Consider the following 20,948-nt stretch of genomic DNA (forward strand, 5'->3'; position numbering starts at 1 on the left):
ACTTCCTGCTTGGACGTTGTTGTCAGTGTGAATGAGAGGTGAACTCACCCAGACAACTCACTGACCTCAAACTGCAGCGAACACAAATGTGAACCACAAACCCTCCTGACCTGAAGCAGGGATACATGGATGGGGGATTTCTGCTTTGAATAACTCAAGACATGAACGGTTCACAAACCCTCTCCCTCAACCTCTGTCATCATGCTTCCTCCTCTCAGCGGCCTCCTATCACGTTGCACATAAATAGATGTATTAATCTTTATTGGACAACAGCCGATATTAATAATAGCAGCACTTTTGTGTTGCTATGTTGAGACAAGTACAGGACATTTTCTCACGCAGCCTTCCACTGAGAGAGGTCACAGACGATACCCGCCATCTGCACTGGCTTCCAAAGCTCCTCCTTTATACATATATAAGACTGGAAGGAGGTTAGATTGGCTTTCTCCATCCGTTCCAGGTGCCATCTCCTCCCCGTCGGCTGACGTCGGATGTGCATCGATGACTGATCTGCACTTGTAAGGCCCTGGACAACAACAGCAGTGGGAGCGGATGGATCTGGTAAGAGCCAAGAGCACCATTTTGGTGGACAGCTTGAGGTCGGATTTTTGTTTTTCCTGCAAGTTGCCTTCTCTTTAAAAATTGATGTTTCCCATGCAACTGTATAGGACCAGTGAGGGGAAATCCAGGTCTGTGCTTTAATACTTTACTGATGTGGTTTATCTGGGTGCATCTGAGAAGCTCCGGTGTGGAGCACATGTTTGCAGCAAAGTAAATGTTGAGGTCTGTCATGATGGAACAAAAAGCCAACTCATAGGCTTGACTCAAAATCAGCAAACTGTCGGACACCGACGCACACACGGTGAGGGTGACGCGCTCGACTCTCTCTCTCCCTCTCTCTCTCTCTCCCTCTCTCTCTCCGTCTGCGGCACAGTCGCGCGTCCTGCCGCTCCGTCTGTCTCGTCGCGGTGGTTTCGGTGCCAAGACGCTCTCGTTGGACGCGCGCAGTGCACTCTGAGCGTACGCCGGCTTTTTTTAAATTTTATTTTATTAATAAATCATTAAGAAGTTTCAGTTAACCAACTCGGGATGTTTCTTGGATTTATAAAAAAAATGACCTGACGAGATGTAGTTTTGTCACAAGCAGCTCCGCTGAGTGGGCGTCGGAACGCCGGCGCCGTGCGCAACACGAGCAGGTGGATGGAGAGGCTGGATGCGGTTTTTCCAGCAGGTCAGCGCCGCTCCGGAGCGGCTGGACTCCACACTCTGTGCTGAGGGACGTCTCGCCACCATGGACGCGATTTGAGGAGGACGTGTTTAAAAAGTAAGTGATGCTGTTGACGAAAAAAAAAACGAATGATTTGAAAAATTTTGCGCTGGTTTTTATGCTGCTCAATAAATCCGTCTTCATCCATTGGCATTCCAGTGAGGACTCTGGTTTGCTTGTGCGCCCTGACACACACTCTTGTTTTATTTAAGCTGATAAAAGTTGACTTTTATGGAATCTATTGTGAAATAACACGTTTTGGTTTTTTTGTATTTAAACGCACTTAAACAAAAAAGAAATACTTCACTCAAAATGCGTTTTATTTGCACATTTCAGGATCTATGGTTTAAGAGGGCAGGTGTGTTCTTCATCTCAGCATTAAAACACGAGTGAAGCAGGTGTAATTCCAATGGAGAGACGTGTGCATGGTTATCAGGCTGAGAGCTTTGTTTTTTCAATTTGGAGGAATTATCCTTCATCTCCTGCGAACAAATATTATTATCACTGAATTCATTTTTCATCAAACATGTGGGTGCATTTCGTTTTGATTGCTTTCCCCTCTGTGGCTCTCTCACTCTCGAACACACTCACAAGCCCACAGAATGTGCGGGCTCCACAGATACCTGTTAGTAAAGGTCAATAGACAATTCTTTTGTGGATTTCAATGTTTTGTACTGAAATTAACAGGCATGAATTGTTTTTATGCAATCAGACCAATTGTTTGAGGTGAGTTATTTGTGTTTCTTTCAATTCTAATCATTCAATTCAGTCGACATTGTTGCCCAAGATCCCTGAACCTGCTGTAATCACTAGGTGTTGCCAAATCACCCGGAAGTGCAACACTAACGACCAAAAATAATAATTATAGGCTAATTTAAGAAAAAGTGGGCAAAACCTAATTCCATTTTTTTCTATTAGGCTAAGCTTTGTCCACCCGATATTACTCATACAACTGTAATAACAGCAGTTAGAGGAACAAAAGCCACAAAATCTCACACTCACGAACAAATTTGAGCCTTAGTGGTTCGCCAATAGAGAAACTTCCATCGCAGACATTCCCACAGCCAGTGAGTCAAATGCACAATGTGAAAAATGAACAAACCGTATCAGAGGCGAATGATCACTCGTGGAACTGCAGGCTATTAATGCGATATGTATTTCTCTTAACCCTACAACTGGCTAATAAACTCAATCAGGGATTATTCTGATAATCTGATGGTTATTTTATTGTCTAAAACTGAACTGAACACCTCTCAGGGGTTTTGATTTATATAACAGACAATTAGAATACACCACATTTGGCTCTGGTGATCCCTTTGGTTACATTCGTGATTATACGATTTAACATTTGCAATGATTATTTATCGATATTATCAAGAATTAAAGCTAAATGAATGAAAAAGGAATTTAATGAGATACATGATTATTTATTTGTATTTAATGAGTGAAACATTCTGATTAATAAAAGGATAAAGTGAAACCCTTGCTAACCCACGTCATCAACTGCTACTTGTACCCGACCTCTTATCACCACAGCCTTCATTAGCACAAGGTGGACTGACCCAAGTGAGCCCACATGTGCCAGTCACACGTCAGGTAAATTATGAAAGCAAGAACTGGACCGTTGCCCGACTGTGGGCCAGCTGCTGTCACTGCAGGGGAAGAGTGAGTGATCCTGCCACAGTGTCAGAGCTGTTTGTTCCCAAGATCGATTAAATAAACATTTGTCTTTGGCAGCGAGGTGCCCTCGTCGTTCATTCGCTCAGGCTCACCATTTTGAATGTATGCATGCATGGGGGGAGGCATGCATACTCACATGTGCACACGCATGTCCTGGACTACTTGGGGTCAGTGTCGCAAGGGGAGGGGGATTTATTGTCTGGTCAGGGTTACGAGCAAGAAAAGAGCAGAAGACCTAATGAGACCTACAAGAATTTTCTCGTAAGTAAACATTGTGGTGAGTTTTCCAGGAACCCACACCTGGATGTTTTTGTGAAACTAGATATTGTCTTTGGATCAAAATCCACGCAGGTCAGTGATTCAAAAGTTGTGAGTGTTTGGGATGATGTTCAATAAGGTAAGGGGTCCTGATGGCGGCTGGCTCAGGGATCCCTCGTGTCTTAGTTAACCAGGCACAGGATGATTTGTAACAAAGAAAATAAGTGGTTGAGGTTCATTGGGATTTTGTGGGAAAAAGGACAAGTGCTTTAAAACCAATTACTCGGCAGGTGATTGGACCAACTACCTGTCTATCACTGTTTTCTGACCCCAGGCAGGAGAAAAGCAAAAACATCCTTTCCAAAGCCTCCAGTGTTGATCTTTGCACTCTTTCAATGAAGAAATCTCTCCAGTTCTGATATAATCGATGCTGTCGCAGCTGCCATTGGTGTGAACCAACACTCACTAGCTTGCTGTCAAATACATCAAAGACACATCTATCTGCCCGGAGTAATTGATCTGAAACTCTGTGGGTTGATCACATGTAAAAACCTTAGAACAAGGCAAGATGGATTCTGTTTTATTTTCCAGAAAACTGCACATCATGTAAAAATGGCCAAAGTGGACTTCGCTGGATTCAGCCAGAAGTGTTAGCCCAATTCGTTTGGGGTCTTTCTGTGTGGACTTTGCATTTTCTCCGGGTGTTTGTTTGGGTTTTCTCTGGTTTCCTCCCACAGTCCAAAGACTTGATTAGAGACTATATAACGACCATAAGTGTGAATACAGCCACAAATTGTTTGTTTCTGTATAGCGGTACAGAAAATCAGAGCCGGATCTCCCTATACGCTCACTACGTCCGTTGCAGGGCCCCGCAAATTAAGCAAGGCCCCGCCTCCCAATCGCATCAAAGCAAATGTCTCAGTGAGCGCAGTGTACGTCTTAGCCATGCGCTCTGCGGTAGCTGTGTGCTACTGTGTGCAGCCGCTTAGCAGCACCTGCCGATAGTTTGCAGGTGCTGCATTTAAGGGACTTTAGGAAGCTAACAATAGTTTGCAGGTGTTACATCTGTGACTGGGTAAACCACTGAAAATATCCTGGGTTAAACCATTATGAATATTATTATTATTTTCAAAGGTAGAGTCGTGGATTATTTGAAACATGTTGGTCGTGCACTTAACACAAAAGCCTGACTCCTCCTCACATCTGCTTTCTGCCACAATTATTCAAATGTCTCCATCAGTTCACTGCTTTCACTGAACGCAGTGTTTAAGTCATTCTGGATTTATTATAACCATAACAACCAAAGCACTGTCTTTAAGCATAGCCATTGGATCTTTTTTTTAAAAAAAAGGGCAATCAATTTAATTTAATTCCATCTGCGGGGGTAGAGCGAGAGTAATAAAAGGCTGATTTGGTAAATTAGGATCTTTTTCGCCATCTCTCTGACAGAAGTCATGTGTGTCTGTGTGTGCACACTTATTAAGATTAAAAACCCTGGAAGCATAAAGGTGGGCATTGGTATAAGAAACACAGCTACAACTAATAAAATTGTCAGTGGGTGTGTTCGATTTACAGTGTGTGAATGATCAAGCATTGTAAATGTGGCAGTGAGGGGGGGGCCCACAAATCAAATTCTGCCTCGGGCCTGCTCTGCATTAAACGGATGGATGGGTGGATTCAGCTGTTTCTTCCATGTCTCTGTTGGTGTGTTGCAGTGTTGAGTATAACCATGGAGAGAAGCAAACATCCATAGGAAATATTTGAGCTATTCTGTAGAGAAAGAATAAGCTGTGAACATAGTTATGTTAAGTAACCTTGGAACTGTGGCCGTGAATATTAAAGGACTATTATATAAGACTATTTATACTCTACATTTCTCTGCCACACTTACTGTTTTTCACTCCGTTCTCTCTTTCCCTAGATCCATCTCGGTCTATAACCATCTTCTTCCAGCTGGGATGTGATAATTGTGGTTCCTAATCCTCAGTCGTCCTAAAACCCAGAGCCCTATACCCAAAGATCTCAAATTTCCAGCACCCCTTGCTTATCCTGGAACTTAACACAGTCCTGAACCCTTATTTTCACCACCCTGTGAATTAAAATCAATGTCCAACCCAAAACCCATTAATAGCTACCGTCTCTGAACTCCTCTCTGATCACACTCTACTTGTCAACTTTTTTAGATGCTTACGACCCTTTGATTTCCCAAAACCTTGTCAGCCATCATGGCCTTGGATCAGTGGCCCTTCCTCTCCACTCCCCCAAACACCTCCATCCCCGAGCCCCTCCTGTACGACAGCTACATCCAAGGGAATGAGTCTGACCTGGACATGAACATCTCACAGACCAGAGAGCGTCACCAGGACAAGACCAGCTCCGTGGTCATCACCTTCATCTATTTCATGGTGTGCTCCGTGGGGCTCTGTGGCAACGCCCTGGTCATCTATGTAATCCTGCGTTATGCCAAAATGAAGACAGTGACCAACATCTACATCCTGAACCTGGCAGTCGCAGATGTTTTGTGCATGATGAGCTTGCCGTTCATCGCCCTGCAGCTAGCGCTGGTGCACTGGCCCTTTGGAGAGGCTCTTTGCAGAGTGATCATGACTGTAGGTGGGTGTAGAACAGAACGTTATTGGTGCACTTTATGAAGGAGCAGCAGTTTTACTTTACAGAAAAGCACTGTCAGGCTCCGCGAGAGGGAAATTACCCTGAAATCACTCCCTGCTAAAGCGGTAATTTCAAGAAAAACATCTTTACTTTTTAAATGTTAAACTCAGTTTGAGTGTCAAAATTAAACAAATGTTGAGATGGTTTTTTTAAATAGTTTTTTTGGTGAAAGTTAGATGTAATGTTCACTAGCACTCACATATCTACTGCAAATATGCAACTACAGTCAGAAGGCTGCTTAATAAGCAACAGGCTGGAAGCAGGGGAAAACAACTAGCTTGACTCTGCAGTTTAAAGGTTACACAAAAATATGAATACAGACACTTTTAAAGCTCACTAATGAATGCACTGTATCCCATTGTTTTTTAATTCCCAAAAAAAACAACCAAATTCGTCAAACAATTTTGGTTTTATCGGAGGTAATGTGCCAGACTATTTCCTGGCCAGGTGTGGTTATTTCTACACCACAGCCGTGTCCCAATTCAGGGTTCGCCTCCTTCAGAGGACACGGCCTACGTGGCCCAAGAAGGAGGTGTATAGCCCGCTTGTGCTGTGTAGACAACGGAAACCAATTACTGATACTAATGAAACAAACTAGTTACAGTCAGCTCTAGATGTGTGGGTTCAAGATTTAAGACAGCCAGTTCATTGTTGTTGCTTCGTTTTTAACAGACAGATATAAAAGTGCTGTTAACTATTGCTCGAGGCAGTTTTTATCTCACTGTAATCTATTCTTGCTTCCTTTGATAGCTTAAGTAATTGCTCAGCATGTGATACATAACCTCAACTCACCTTGTTCCTTCCTCTCCTCCCCTGCCCCTTCCCAGACTCTCTCAATCAGTTCACCAGCATCTTCTGTCTGATGCTGATGAGCATCGATCGATACTTGGCTGTGGTCCACCCCATTAAATCTACGAAATGGCGGAAGCCCCGTGTAGCCAAGCTAATTAACCTGACAGTCTGGGTTGTGTCGCTGTTGGTCATTCTGCCAACTATGATCTTCAGTGGCCTGGACAAGGTGCCGGTATGTGGCATCGTGTGGCCGGAGCCCCAGGACATCTATTACACAGCCTTCATATTCTACACCTTTTTCATTGGTTTCTTCTTGCCCCTCGCAGTCATATGTATGTGCTACCTGCTTATTATAATCAAGGTGAGACTGCATGTGTGGTATTATAATGGAACTTTGTTTCTGTTTTGGTTTTGCTTTTCTTCTGTCCTGTAAATTCAATAACATTAATTCAGAACTGGCTATGGCACTAGAATGATAAACAAAAAAACTAACAAGTAAAATATTTTGGCTACTTAAATCATTTTCAAGTGCAATTTTTCTTTGGCCCAAGATTACTCACCAGTACTGTGAGCTGCAGTAATATTGGATCTGGATACTGGTTGGTTTAAAAATCTAACCAATGATTGTTGTAAAGATGAATGATGCATCTCTACTTACCTTAAAATGTAAAAAATGAGCCAAAAAAAGTGCTGCCATCTTGTGTTGATTACATTTGGTGCAAGATATACAGGGTGATAAGAATTACATAAAGTGACAGAACCCTAACCCTAACCCCCTTTCTTTGGGAAAACCCTAACCCTAACTGTCTTTGTTTTAGAGTTTGGGAACAGATTTGTTTTTATTTTATCCTAAGCTAAACTAAGGTAAATGTAAGCTAAATCCTGGTTGCGAGATATTAGAGTTGTATTGATCTTTTCATCTGAGTTAAAAACATAGGAGTATATTCTAAAATGTCACGCTATTCCCTCAAGATGTTGCTGTGAAGAAGAGTTTGGACATTTTGCTTGTATTCTTGTGATTTCAAGCCACTAACAGTCCGTCCTCTTACCAGGTGAAGTCGTCTGGCATGAGAGTGGGCTCCACCAAGCGCAAGCGCTCAGAGCGTAAGGTGACCAGGATGGTGTCCATTGTGGTGGCGGTGTTCGTGCTCTGCTGGCTGCCTTTCTACATTTTCAACGTCACCTCTGTCACCAGCTCCATCAGCCCCACCTCTGCTGTGAAGAGCACCTTCGACTTTGTGGTGGTCCTCGGCTACGCCAACAGCTGCGCGAACCCCATCCTGTATGCCTTCCTGTCGGACAACTTCAAGAAGAGCTTTCAGAAAGTCCTGTGTCTGAAAAAGGTGACGGGCATGGACGAGATAGAGCGCAGTGACAGCAGGGCGGACAGGAGCCGGATGGTCATCGACGCTGTGAACAACGCCAACTTGGAGACTCACAATGCCGCCCTGCTCCATTGCGAGCTGCAGACCAGCATCTGAGGATAAAATGGTAGCAGTCACGTCTAGGGAGGCCAGAGAGACTGAGCAGTGGTGCTTGGGGATGATGGGGCTACCCGCGCACTGCTAGTGACCTCGGCTCAGTGGCGCGGGGGGGGGGGCGGGAGGATGATGTAATAGCTGCTGCTCATGGACACTGACACATGAGCAAAGTGAGTGAAAAAAATAAACAATTTCTTAAGGGTTTTTAAAAGGTCGGGGAAAGTACACTGACTCCAGATCAAACGCTTGATATTTGGGCTAATGAGGGAACTTGAGCTGATTAGCCCTGAGCTGAAGCAAATGTATGATATGACAAATTATTTACAACACTGTAGACAAATCAAACACAAATAAGACTGCAGCTCTCGCTCACCAGCCTGGGACTACTATCAAGTTACTAGAAAACATGCAGACAGAACCCAAATCAAAAGAAGACCTACGATCGGAGAGTGGAACCACTGGAGAAAATGCAGGGGTGAGTTCACGCACGGTGAGGACGGAGACGGCTGAGCAGGGATGGACATTTCCAGAGCTTACAAGGTCGAGCATTGATTCCTCTGAATATGGAAGTACTGTTGAAGAAATGGGACAAACATTTCGGGCCGGCACTGTAATTCTCCAGAGATTTTGAAAGATAAATATCAGCAGCCAAAGCTCAAAGATGAATACTTTCATGGTCATGTCTTATTCCATCCAGCTGATTCGTCTGGTCTTGCATGATCGACGGTGCAACAAAATGGTAAAACTGTCAAAACAAATCGTATTCACCCTCAGAGGAAGGATGCTCTTTTCCCTGTGGACTTCTGAGTGGAAGCAGCTGCATTGATCTGTAACTGCTTGAATTTAACATCGTGGATTATCGATTATGTGGAAGGTTGGGAAAACATCTTGGGAGCCACTCTGACCCTGCGTACTTCAAAACAGCTTGACTTTGTATATAGGAAATGTTTTTTTTTTCTTGTCAACCTCTGGGGGAAAGTTCGGCACATAAACAACTTCATGTCCAAGCCAAAATGAATCTCGAAGGCAAACCCTGCTGTAAAATTCTGCATTGTTGTGATATGTGTAAAGAACGGCTTTAAAGATATGTTTTTGCGGAATCCATCACGGATATGTTATACGTCACTGCAGCCTGGTCTCTGTGCCAGAGATGCAGCTGTGAAGAGCCCATTTCCTCTTGTAAAGTTCTGTGTTTGGACAATGTAATATTTCGGGGAGTTTAACGCTGGTTAAGGCAGCATGTGGTTTAAAAAATGCCTAAATCTCACAGACGACAGGAAAATGTATCACTTTGTCAAAGGGGGTGAGGGTGAAGAAGAGAAACCCAGGGAAGAAGTGCAGAGCTCAAGTACTCATCGTGTCTAATGAGAACACAACACAGAGAAGACGAAGTTTGAGTGGGCTGCAGGACTGCAGGTGAAAAGAAGAGATGGAGATGTGTGGCTGAGAGAGCGATACGCCGAAACAAAAATATAATCTATTTTTATTGTATTTTATTCTCAATATAATTAGTTTTCTCATAACAATATAACTACAAGGATGGTTGGGCAACAACGACTGAGAACAGCTGGTTGTGTTTCTGAAGCTCTGACCTGAACTCACCTCATCAGACTATTTAAACACAGAAGTTATCATTTTACTATTATTGCATTATGTATGTTTGGTTGATTTCAGCTTGTTATTACACAAAATACAAAATCAATGTCTAGATTGACTTGAATGACTCTTGTACTTTTGTGAAGTACAAAGTCTTTGGACTTATTGTGCTGCTTATTGACCCACCACCCACCACACCTACCTTCCTGTGCATTGTGTAACCATTACTCCTATGTTGGAATAACATTAACCCGACCCAAGTTGTTTTTTAATGTGCCAGTTGGTTAACTTCAGTGTTTACCATTAACTATCTACACTGTGGTGGCCCACCATATTGTAATTTGTGAACCACAAAAAGAATCATAATACCATAAGAGATTTCTACTGTCGGACTCTATCGTCCATAAAGTTTTTACTGTCCAACTGGACAGTCAGACCTCATAGATTCAGCTGCTGTTATGCACAAACCCACAAGTGGCATGCAGTGCAGTTTTCTCTATCATGCAAGAACTTCTCTTTCACTCTTTCGTCTGTCGACCTATCACTTGGAACCTGTTCGGTGTGAGGGCGACCTTTGTGCATGTGCTGCTGCTTTAAATTGAATTAATTCAGAGTACGCTCCAGATGTGCACAATATGAACTAAAGAGGAATATGTTTCTTTAAAGTAGATTTGGATGAGGGCTGCTTTTACAAGGTTGGTCCGCAAGATTAGCTAAAGATGCAGGACATGCATCTGTTCATACTGGATTTTAAAGCTGGCTATTAAAACCTTGTTCTCCCAGTTCCAGTTTTGCCCAGTTGATAATCCAGCCTTGGTTTTGCCACAGATTATTATAACTCCAAATAACGTCAGACAGACAGAAGTACAAGAGACATGCAATTTACTAATTTATGAATATAATGTTTAGTTATGCTTTAAATATGTATACAGAGCATCCATAAAGGACAAACACTGCTAAAATATGAATACACAACATGCAAAATCAGGTCACTGGGATGTCAGAAGCAACATGTAGTGCACATGCAGTCATTGCTAGGGGACCCAGTGACGTTAGTTTCTATGGATACCAGTGAATACTATAACCAAAACATGCCAGTTCACTGTCAGTGTTACTAAGCAAACAACACAAAAAGCATTGTGTTAACATGCATTTGACTCAGTGCATCTTACACGGCATTCAGTGAACTGGATGAGCAGCGAAAAAATCCTGGATTCGCCATCTGATCCGGGATAACACGAAAATTGTATGGGTTCTTCCCCGACCCATACCGCATCCTGAATCCAAGTTTCTCGGATCTGTCCTGTGGTTTTTTGTGTAATTCTGCCAACAAGCAAACATACAAACCAACAAACAAACAAACCGTCAAGGGAAGTTTGGTTACTTTAGCTCCTACCTGAGGCAATATCATTAATGTGACTGAACATAGAAACAAGGTACTCTCCAGGATGATTCCAGATGTAACGATCCTGTAGGTTTATGTTATGACAACTATTAACAGGAGCGAGAAGAAAATTCAAAATGCTGTTACTTTTGAGAACAAAACCTGGTGCGGTAGTCACTGTAACTCCGATTCTCACTCACATAACAATGTCTACAGGAGGAATCAGGTTAAAAGCAACTCTTTCTACATGAGTGATGCTATGTCATGATTGACAGCTGACACTGGCTCACTGACTGAGTGCTTGGACCTTTCTGCTGCAGCTCTGTACCCTGATTGCTGAACATTCACTCATCATCACCATTATGCCGATGGAGGCGTGGGTGAAGAGTTTGAGTCCACGTAACTGCTGGACTCTCGCGAGAATTTCGTAAGTATCGCGATAACTCCCGATAGTTGAAGTTACTGGAGGATAATAGCGGACATTTAGGCTCAAAACATGGTGTAAATGACACTTGGACCACACAAGCAGTAGTCTGTTGTTTTTTTTACATTTTTAATTTAATTATATTGGTTTTGGCTGAAACGCTGTTTACCCCTGAAACTCCAAAAGTGTTTTTCTGGAGTCAAACACTTCACCCACCTGTTGTGAACAGATAATGAGTGCATTTTCATTCTTGGGGTGAACTATCCCTTTAAGTTGCGCCATTTTACATGACTATCAGTTTCTACAAATTAACTTGCTGGTTATTTAGCTTGCTAAAAAAAACCAGTTGGCTTAGGTGTGCTGATTGCTTTGAGCTTCAGATTCCCAGTGTCTGAGCCAAAGGAGCAACAACAAAAGACCTTGTCACAATAATCTGGATTTGGAAACCTTATCACTCCATTAATGCTGATTGACTGAGCCCACGTCAACGGCAGATACAAGCTTCAATTTGAGCTGTCTGGCTGTTTGTGCACAGGGACTCCTCCAGCGGACCTCCATGATGGAGCCACGCACGGTTGCTGGGAGATTTGTCACACAACTGCAAAGTAATAAGGTTGTCCTCCTTATCCTGCAGTGTCACATTCACTCAGAGTCCCAGTATATCATTCAAGTCAAACGGTAATGGGTGAAGCAGTCCAAGACCAAAGGCTTTCTGTGAGGGAAACCAACAGCTCACAGGTTTGGATTCAATTTTGATTATCATACAGATAAACCCTGTGACTGACCCTGGAACAGACGGGAATTACAACGTACTGCTTTACGTTATTCCAAATGTTTTAAAAAGATAAATGAAATGAAATGAGATGAAAAAAGAGATGGACAGCAACATATGTAGTAAAAAACATAAATATTCAGTCAAATAAATTAACATCGATTAACATCTCATTTTCAGTCTGAAAAGGAGAAGGAAGAAGCAACATGCTTGTCTCTTCCTACTCCTATTCTCTATGAAATCCTCAAACAGAAACTACAAACACAACTCCATTCTTCCCCCAGTGTCCAACCGTCCACTACATCGCTGAAGTCTTCTTCTCTTATGTGCGTAAACGTGCTCTCCATCCCTCTCAGTGTTTTCTGTACCTCATCTTTTTAAACTTTCTGCGATTTTTTGCTTTGCTTGATTTCCTTCCTCAGGCCATTCTACCAAAAATCACCAATGATTGAATTGAACACCCCAATACAACATTTGTACAGTTTGTTTCCAGGAAGTAGATGATTTCTCGCTGTGTACTTGTCTTAAATTCCACAAGATCCATGACTTTCAAAACAATTTATTAATGTGTTGATATCTGACATTGTGTACGATCCTTTTTGTGATCAGAGCTCTTTTTTATAGTGAGCATCGTGGTTGCAGGGAGGTTTTCTCTCTCTCTCTCTCTCTCTCTCTCTCTCTCTCTCTTTCATTTGCGTGCATGGCTGGTGAAGAATATGAGCTGACACACATTTTTAACCCATCCAAGCTGAGCTGAGCTGAAATGAACTGAACCATACTGAGGAAGACACACGATGTCTGTCACTGCCACCGGCTGTTTGGACATAATTAACTGACCTAATGTACGTCCTGATGTTTAATAGATGTTAATAAGACCGTTTGTGTCAAAACCAGTGTAAATGTAGCACTAAAAAGGACAGCCGTGGCGATGAGACCTGAATACGTCTCTGAAATTAGGTCGTGCCGTGTTCTGGAAAAAGATGTGATTATCTGGGTTGACACTGCTTGCTTAGTTCAGCTCAGCGCCAAATGTAAAAAGGCTGTTTGTGTGTGTATCTGGCTGATTCCTGCCGCTCTGTAGTGTACAGTTGAGAGGCAGAAGCAGGGGGAATGGGAAACCTCTCTGTTGCTGAGTTTGGTGTACTTTTTTCTTTTTTCTTGAAGCATTAGTTCATTTGCGAAGGGCTAGAACGTGCACTCCAGAGGATGCACCGTTCAATATTAAACTGTGTATTTGTGGTATGCATCACTTGTTCTCGCATAGGGATTGTTATATAGCCCCTTTACTTTGTCACCACACGTACTAAATCCAGCGATTCACTTATCCTGGGTGCGACCTCTTTTGCTAGATACACGCTCAGAAAAAAAAAGTACTAAATAATATTGAAGTTGTAAAGTGGTTTGTGTTTGTGTTTAGCAACAAGAGATGCAACTGCTAAGGTCATGAATCGGCAGCACAAACGGTGTTCAAGTAAATAAAATGTATGTTTTACACAATACAGATTATAATTCTGACAAATTTGAAGTAAGCTGCTCATAACTTACCCTTGTTTCTGAAGGTGTGCTGTCATGCAGGGTGCGATCTGCTGAGGGGTGTGGCTGGGTGTGCCTGAAATATATTATTTTTAAATTATAACTAAGTAAAGCGCTGCGACATGAGTACAGTTTATTTCACATTGTTTTTTGTTGATTAAATATTCACATTTATAAATGGATGCTTGGCCAAGTGGCACTATCCATGGTACTGAAAGAGGGCTTTAATGCTGGCATTTAAAATCAGCACTTAAACTTTGGTTTTGTTCGCACAATGTTCGTCAATGTTTTGCGGACTCTAATTTAAAAAAATGGATTTAAAATATTCCTGGAACTACAGCGGTTGAGTTTTTTTAAATTTGTATTTGTGCCAGACGACAGGTGTGGAACAACCTCTTACATGACAGGTGTTAAAATGATGTTCAGGTTTCACCTAAACCACAAAACAACCAGATTTATACACATTAATATACTGGTGATAATTAAATACCCTGTAAGTGTTATATGCCACCTAAAAGTTACATTTGTGATTATAGTTGCATCTAATTGCAAAATTAGCGAATTATTGTCCAAAATTCCATGCACGTTGAGACAACGTTGTCGTTACAATCTGACATTGGTTCAATTGTCATAATTTCAACCCCTGATGACATCGAGGTTTAGACGTTGTTTCGACTTTGTTCTATGACCGAATGTTTACTAGGAGACTCACAGGCTTCATCTTTTATATTAACCCTCTGTGGTTCGTGATTTGCAGTATTCTTATTCATAAAAATGTTCAAAAACAGATCGCACCCTGCAGACATGGATATGTACTTTTCTGCTCTGTTACTTTTGTCTATGTGCCTTGGAACTTCAATTGCATATAATATCATTTGAAGCAACACAAGATTTGAACCTGTTTATCCCAAAAGCCGAGCAACCAAAGGCCTTTGTATTGTACAGAGATGTCGGTAACAAAAACATGAAAGAGACTTGCTGTATATATTATTTTTAGTACTAGTACCCGGGCTTACATAGCTCATGTTGTGTGGTTTAATGTTAGAAGCAGATGTTTATTTGTGACTCTTTATTGTTGCATAGTTGATAATGTGATCACTGATTGTAACGGACGGGCCTTTGTCTCTGCGATTAAACTGCAGACCAGTTTCTGCTCCCATGGTCCAACATGTGTGTATTCTTCTTCAGTGGGTGTGCATACACACGAGTACCATATCTGCCCATATGTGTTTGTACTATGTGGACTCACCTGGCTGAAAGCAGCGTGTATGAATGTATATGGTATATACTTACTTTTACTGCTTTCAAGTATTTTTATTTGAAAGTACTGAAGTAGTGTTTTGCAAATCAAATGTATTTTGGCACCTCGCATAAAACCCAGCTAAATATGGTTGGAAAGTGAAAATTACTTTGACTGTGACGAAGACTAAGATTTCAACATTCACTGTTTTTCAATAACTGTTTTATATTTAATACTTTCAGATGTACAGTTATAATCGGAATAGTATCTTTCTCAACCACGTAGCTATGCTAGCAGTGTGATGAGTCCACCCATTTGGTCCAGAGTGAATTAGCTTAATAATTAACTGTACGATTGCTGTGAATGTTAAATAGAAGTTTTACAGAATTTATACAAGATTCCACAGAACGAAATGTTGTCTCTGTTGTCCCCATCGTTTTCCTCCATCAGCCTACGGTCATTGGCCTATCTTATAAGTAAATGTCAGCAGGCTAGTACCCTAAAGTAAAATGGCAAACATAAACTGTAAAACATTAGCAAGATAACATTTCCTTTTGATTATACCCACTGGCTGGCTGCATTATACGGCACACGTCAAATAAAATCCTCTCAAAGATGCTTTCTGTCTATTTGGGTCATATGTATCACACTGATGTAATATGATGTATGTTCGAGAGGCCATATTTCTGACATGTATGGTTTTAATTAGACATGCACACACTTGCACTGAACTTCGGAAAATCTCCTGACGTTCTCTGGAGGGAATGTACGTGAGAACGATAACGTCAGAGTGAGAGGCTCCAGATGTTCTCCAGAGTTTCTCCATCCAGACCCCTAGTGAGAACTTTTGGTGACATCCTCCCTTTACTTGCTGCACCCCCACTCACCTAGCCGCTGAAGAGATTTCTGTGTTGTTGTGAACGCGTCTAAGCGGAGAATCTCCTGCTATGTTCTTCATATGAGAAAGGCAAACAGAAGCCCTTCTCCTGAGAAAGTCTGGACAATAGGGTCCATACTGTCTGAAAACTGCTTTATTATTTGATGGTAGAAAAACAGAGTGAAACTTCATGAGACACCTGAGACTGACTTGCGATTGTGCAGACTTTGAGTATAAACTATGTCTTTAGTGCGAGATGAAAACGTTTGTATCCAGGATATTTTAGATTAATTTCTGGATCGTGAAAGGAATTATGTACAGTCTATGATTTCACCATTTTGCTATATAACCTGTCCTCGACCCATACAGGCATGAGTGTAGCTACAGAAGCATTTGACTGTATTTCATCATGGATCTTATTAATTCTGTTGTCTCTACAGCGGAGGCAGCAGCTGATAGTTGCAGCAGACAGTGGTATTTCATATGAAGCTGTAGCTGACAATCCAAGATTCTTTGTATCGAAGACGTGTGAAATGCATGTTTACTTTGGTTAATGTGGATTTGTGTCAACATCCCCGATGCTAGAACCAGGTACGGCTCAATTTGAAACATTCCACACATGAGCGAGCCTGCCTGCAACGACATCCCCTCATATCGCCTCATTTTCTCTGCCGCCTGACTCGCCTCCAAATGACTCAACGCTCTCAGCGCTGTGCCAATCTGTGCAGCTGAGGACTCAGTTCCACTGTGAAAACAAATAATGTGTTCGCTAATGACAGTCGTGCTCGGGGGCGTTTTATTGTGGTGGCGGTGATAGATGAAAGAATGGAGATGAGGATTAAATGCACACGGCACAAAGGGAATTTTCACATCCACCTCCCACCAGTCTGAGGAGAGTAAAGTTTGAATGTCAGAGGGAAAAATGTCAGTGAAGGGGGCCTTGTTCTTCCAGTGGGGTCAACAACAGATTTATTATAACAGGTCAGAGCTGTGCCAAAGCTCTGGTCGTGTATACTTCAGCCTCTGGAACCATTTTGATACCAGTAGAAAAATAACCGGTCAAAATTCATGAAGAATCTTTTGATAAGTTCTATTGAACAAAGTCAAAGAAAGTAGACCAAATAAATATCAGTGTGTGACAAACTTCATGCAGCACAGCTCGCATTAAGTGTTTTGATTCAAGGTATCGCTAATAAACAAGATGAAAAGCACATCACCATTTAGCCCTAAGGGTAAAATAGCTTTTGAGTGAAATCACTGAAAGTGAAGAAGAAGAAGAAGAAGACATGTTTTCAATCAAACTGAAAACATGAACACGGTGTTACAATGCTTTTTTTTCACATTTGTCACAGAGTACTTTGAAAGAAGTGTCAAAGCATGTCCTCCCATTACATTGATGTAGTGGTGTCCCCAGTGGCTACAACAACACCCCAGCATGCCCTGTAACATTCAACACAATGACTAAAACCATGTAATTGAGCATGAAACCCTCTCAAACTACAGAAGAACCCTATCAATGACATTCGGAACCTCTGAAAGGGCGATACAAACCCCAAGAGAACATCGAGAACCTCCTCACTAACCACTACAACATCCATAACCCTCTGAACGACCACTAGAACATTCTCAATGACTAGTAGAACCTCCCAAAACAGTCCACAGAACATCTTCAACAATCATTAGAACATCCTAAAGTGTCTAATCTTTCCATTGACCACTAAAACAGACTAAACCATCCCAAGAACCTCCTCGATAACCACCACAACATAATAAACAACCCTTAGAACCTTTTTTAGAATATGTAAATAAAGTACTGAGGTGGCTGCTTTCAGAGGGGCTGTATGTGAGAACTCAAATGTCGTAGTGAGAGCCTGCAGACTTCCTGTGGACTTTCTCTGGATCAGCCCCAAAGTGAAAACGCAGCAGGATGTCCAAAAGAGTCGATGTGAGAACGCAGAAAACAGATCCTCAGCAGGATTCACCGCAAGCAGGTGGGTTTGTTGATGACGATTCTAAAACGAGACAGAAAGAAAGGAAAAAAAAACCTCAAAATGAAAAAGCAGTGCCATAAACCTAGAAGACAAAGACGGTATTTGTGCAGTAAACAAAGACATGTGAAGAATTTATACTCTACATCCTACCTCCGCTTGTTACGCCACCTCTTTACCTGAACACTGCTGCTAGCTCAGTCCCGACCCAATTGTGCGGACATCCTTCGGAGTCCGACAAGGGTGTTTAGTAAGATGGAGTCGGGTCTTTTATTTGTTGAATGTTTGTAGAAACATTCAAAACAAGCTGTTGAGCTGTGTTTTGTGATCTGCTGATTTGGTTCACTGCAGGAGGGACGGCAGACAAGGAACAGATAGATGCCACTTGACCAACTGGGTCCCACAATAGTGATTTGATCACGTCGGTGAAATAAGATAAGAGCATCAGGGGCATTGCATCAGAAATCTTTCCATTTCACAGCCTGCACTTGTCAATACACTATGGGTTTTCCACTCTTTTGTTATTTCCCCTGAATGCAGGTGAAGTGAAAGAATTGATTCTGCTGATGTTGTTCCACCGACATCGGAGCAAGGAGCCGTGGCTGTGCAACACGGTCTCTTTGATCTCACAAACATACCCTTGTGGGTGGAGATGCTGTCCAGTGATTGAGTGGAAACTTCAGGGGAGCACTGTTCACTGCACAGCATGCGGGCTCTTTGATCACACACTACATGGTCATGCACTCGCTTTACCCCCTTTGTCTCAGGAGGTTCACCTGACTTTCGACACCCTTGTCTTCAAAGGTTCAGTGTGTAGAATTTAGTGACATCTAGTGGCGAAGTGTCATGTTGCAGCTGAATACCCCTCACCTGAGAACCTGTGTAAACCTTCAGTTGTCATAAAAACTCAAAAGGTGCTTTGTTTTTCCTGTTTGGGCTACTGCAAAAAACATGGCTGCCTCCGTTGAGAGGAACCCCTCCTAAAAATATAAAGTATTTAACTATAAAGGGACCATTCTAGGGTAAAGAAAACAACAATTTCTACAATTTACAACATCACACACTAGTGAAAACATCACTAGGATTATTTTATATTCAATCTCTGCGACCAGATCCCTTTCCCCTAAATACTACACACTGGACCTTTAACCCTGTCGCCAAAGTTATGTTTTTGGGGCTCGTCTTCCTCCCTGCATGATGAAGAGCGGGATAAGAAGTGATGAACGACTGCTCCTACAAAGTAAAATGAGTATTCAGATGTGAAATGGTGCTCGTAAGCTTCTCTCAATCGATGCCATGAAATGCAAAGAGATTCCTTTAGAAGAGACTCTTGATCCAGGCTGTGTTTTCATATACTGCTGATTGTCTCCATCTACTGGTCAACATTGGTATTGTTTGATTGAACACCGTTCTATAGAAGTTACAGTCATTATGTTCATGTTAGAAAATGATACAAAACAAAGAAAAATACATTAAGAACTGTTTGTTTCAATGGCTCACATGTTTGACATGTGACTGAGCTCTTTGACCACTGAAGCCTCCAAAACCTTTTCAGACGAAGAAATAAAGAATTGTTTCTATACGTACACATATCTACGTGAAAAATAATTAAGGGTGTCTTGAAAATATTTTAAATTGAGAAACGCTCGTTACAAAACTCACTCAACATTTGCATTAGTTCCCAAATGACAGATCTAGTCAGGATTTGGTCATTTTCGTTTTTACTCATGTGAACTGGCTTCCTTTTTAAGCCTTTTCAAAATTTGACTACACACCTGCAGCGAGTCTATTCTGGGTGATCACAGGTTTCTGGAGGTGTTTGTTTGGTTGATGTGATCCAGGCCACGCACACACCTTCTCTACTCACTTCGAAACCTTCTGCAATTACTCAGCGTCTACTGTATGTTTTTAAGTCAGAGTCTGACTTTGACATATTAGTGTAGTTTTTGAATTCTTGAATTCTTTGCTTCTGCTGTTCTGGTGCTTTTATTTTTATTTTTTATAAATAACTTCACTTAAGTGCATGTCTGTATGTCTTTTGAGTTTTTTGTTATGCATCTCGAGTCATACAAACAGATGCATGTTACTTTCTCTCTGTAATTTGATGAGGTAAGCAATATGCACATTACATACGCCTACGTCTTTTTCATTACTACTGACAGTTTCAGTAACGTGCTTTCAATTTCCTGCAACATTTTAAAAGTTTGTGATCAGAACTCATTGACAATTTTCTTTCCTTTCATTTAAACTGCAGCCAAGTCAACACTTTAACGATGCGTCTTCGAAATCAACTTTGATGTTTTCTGCCAAGAGCTGAATCTGTAGCTTGTTTGTGGGGGCATTTGTCAATGCAAAAATAAAACTATCTCAGGATGAAAATGCGGTGCCGTACACACACAACGTGATCTTTCCAGGGGAATTTATACATTGTGAACGCGCCTCAGCCGAGAATCTCCTGCTGTGTTGTGAAAGGCAAACTCTGCAGAAAGTCTGGACACGATTCACCAGACATGTCTGAAAACCACTTTACCTACAATGCACATGATGGTGGAGTCGGTGGTTATTGTCTGGTAACTTTCATTCACCGAACCTGCAGCTTAAGTGTTATTACACTTAATAATTGACTGTATATCCAGTAAAACACTTTCAGTTACACCCAGGACACGCTTCATCATTAACGACCACGTCTCTGCGACTATTTCTCTCTCTCTCTCTCTCTCTGTAAATTCCCATGTTCATCAGCACAACTGCCCCTGTGGGTCTCAGTGGGCAGTGGACTCCTCTTCTGCTGTTTCCAGTTCTTTGTTCCAAATGACACCAAGCAGAACTAAATGAGTCGGTGTTAAAGACATTTTTATGACTTGTCGCCACTGGTATCTAACAGCTGCACCACAATCAACCTGCGATTGAGATCTGAAACTTACTATTCAGGTGCTTCTTATCCATTTATTTATTTTCAAACTAACCTTTTCTTGTATTTTTTACT

At 41.8% G+C, this 20,948-nt stretch overlaps 1 protein-coding gene across 1 annotated transcript; it reads left to right on the top strand.

Annotated features, from left to right (window-relative positions):
- The first annotated feature begins 353 nt into the window (after nt 1-353).
- sstr2a (somatostatin receptor 2a) lies at nt 354-9,862 on the top strand. Its single transcript, XM_035146680.2, has 5 exons — nt 354-561; nt 1,148-1,324; nt 5,127-5,818; nt 6,703-7,028; nt 7,720-9,862. The coding sequence occupies exons 3-5, from the start codon at nt 5,431-5,433 to the stop codon at nt 8,146-8,148; spliced, it is 1,143 nt and encodes a 380-aa protein (XP_035002571.1). The 5' UTR covers nt 354-561; nt 1,148-1,324; nt 5,127-5,430; the 3' UTR covers nt 8,149-9,862.
- Nucleotides 9,863-20,948: the final 11,086 nt, after the last annotated feature.

The sequence above is a fragment of the Hippoglossus stenolepis genome, chromosome 21 (genome assembly GCF_022539355.2).
Source record: "Hippoglossus stenolepis isolate QCI-W04-F060 chromosome 21, HSTE1.2, whole genome shotgun sequence".
Lineage (NCBI taxonomy): Eukaryota > Metazoa > Chordata > Actinopteri > Pleuronectiformes > Pleuronectidae > Hippoglossus > Hippoglossus stenolepis.

Excerpts from the sequence above, each read along its gene's own strand:
- sstr2a (XM_035146680.2), top strand. The coding sequence starts at position 5,431 with ATGGCCTTGGATCAGTGGCCCTTCCTCTCCACTCCCCCAAACACCTCC. Across the intron at positions 5,819-6,702 it reads CAGAGTGATCATGACTGTAG|ACTCTCTCAATCAGTTCACC; the intron begins GTGGGTGTAGAA and ends GCCCCTTCCCAG. Across the intron at positions 7,029-7,719 it reads ACCTGCTTATTATAATCAAG|GTGAAGTCGTCTGGCATGAG; the intron begins GTGAGACTGCAT and ends TCCTCTTACCAG.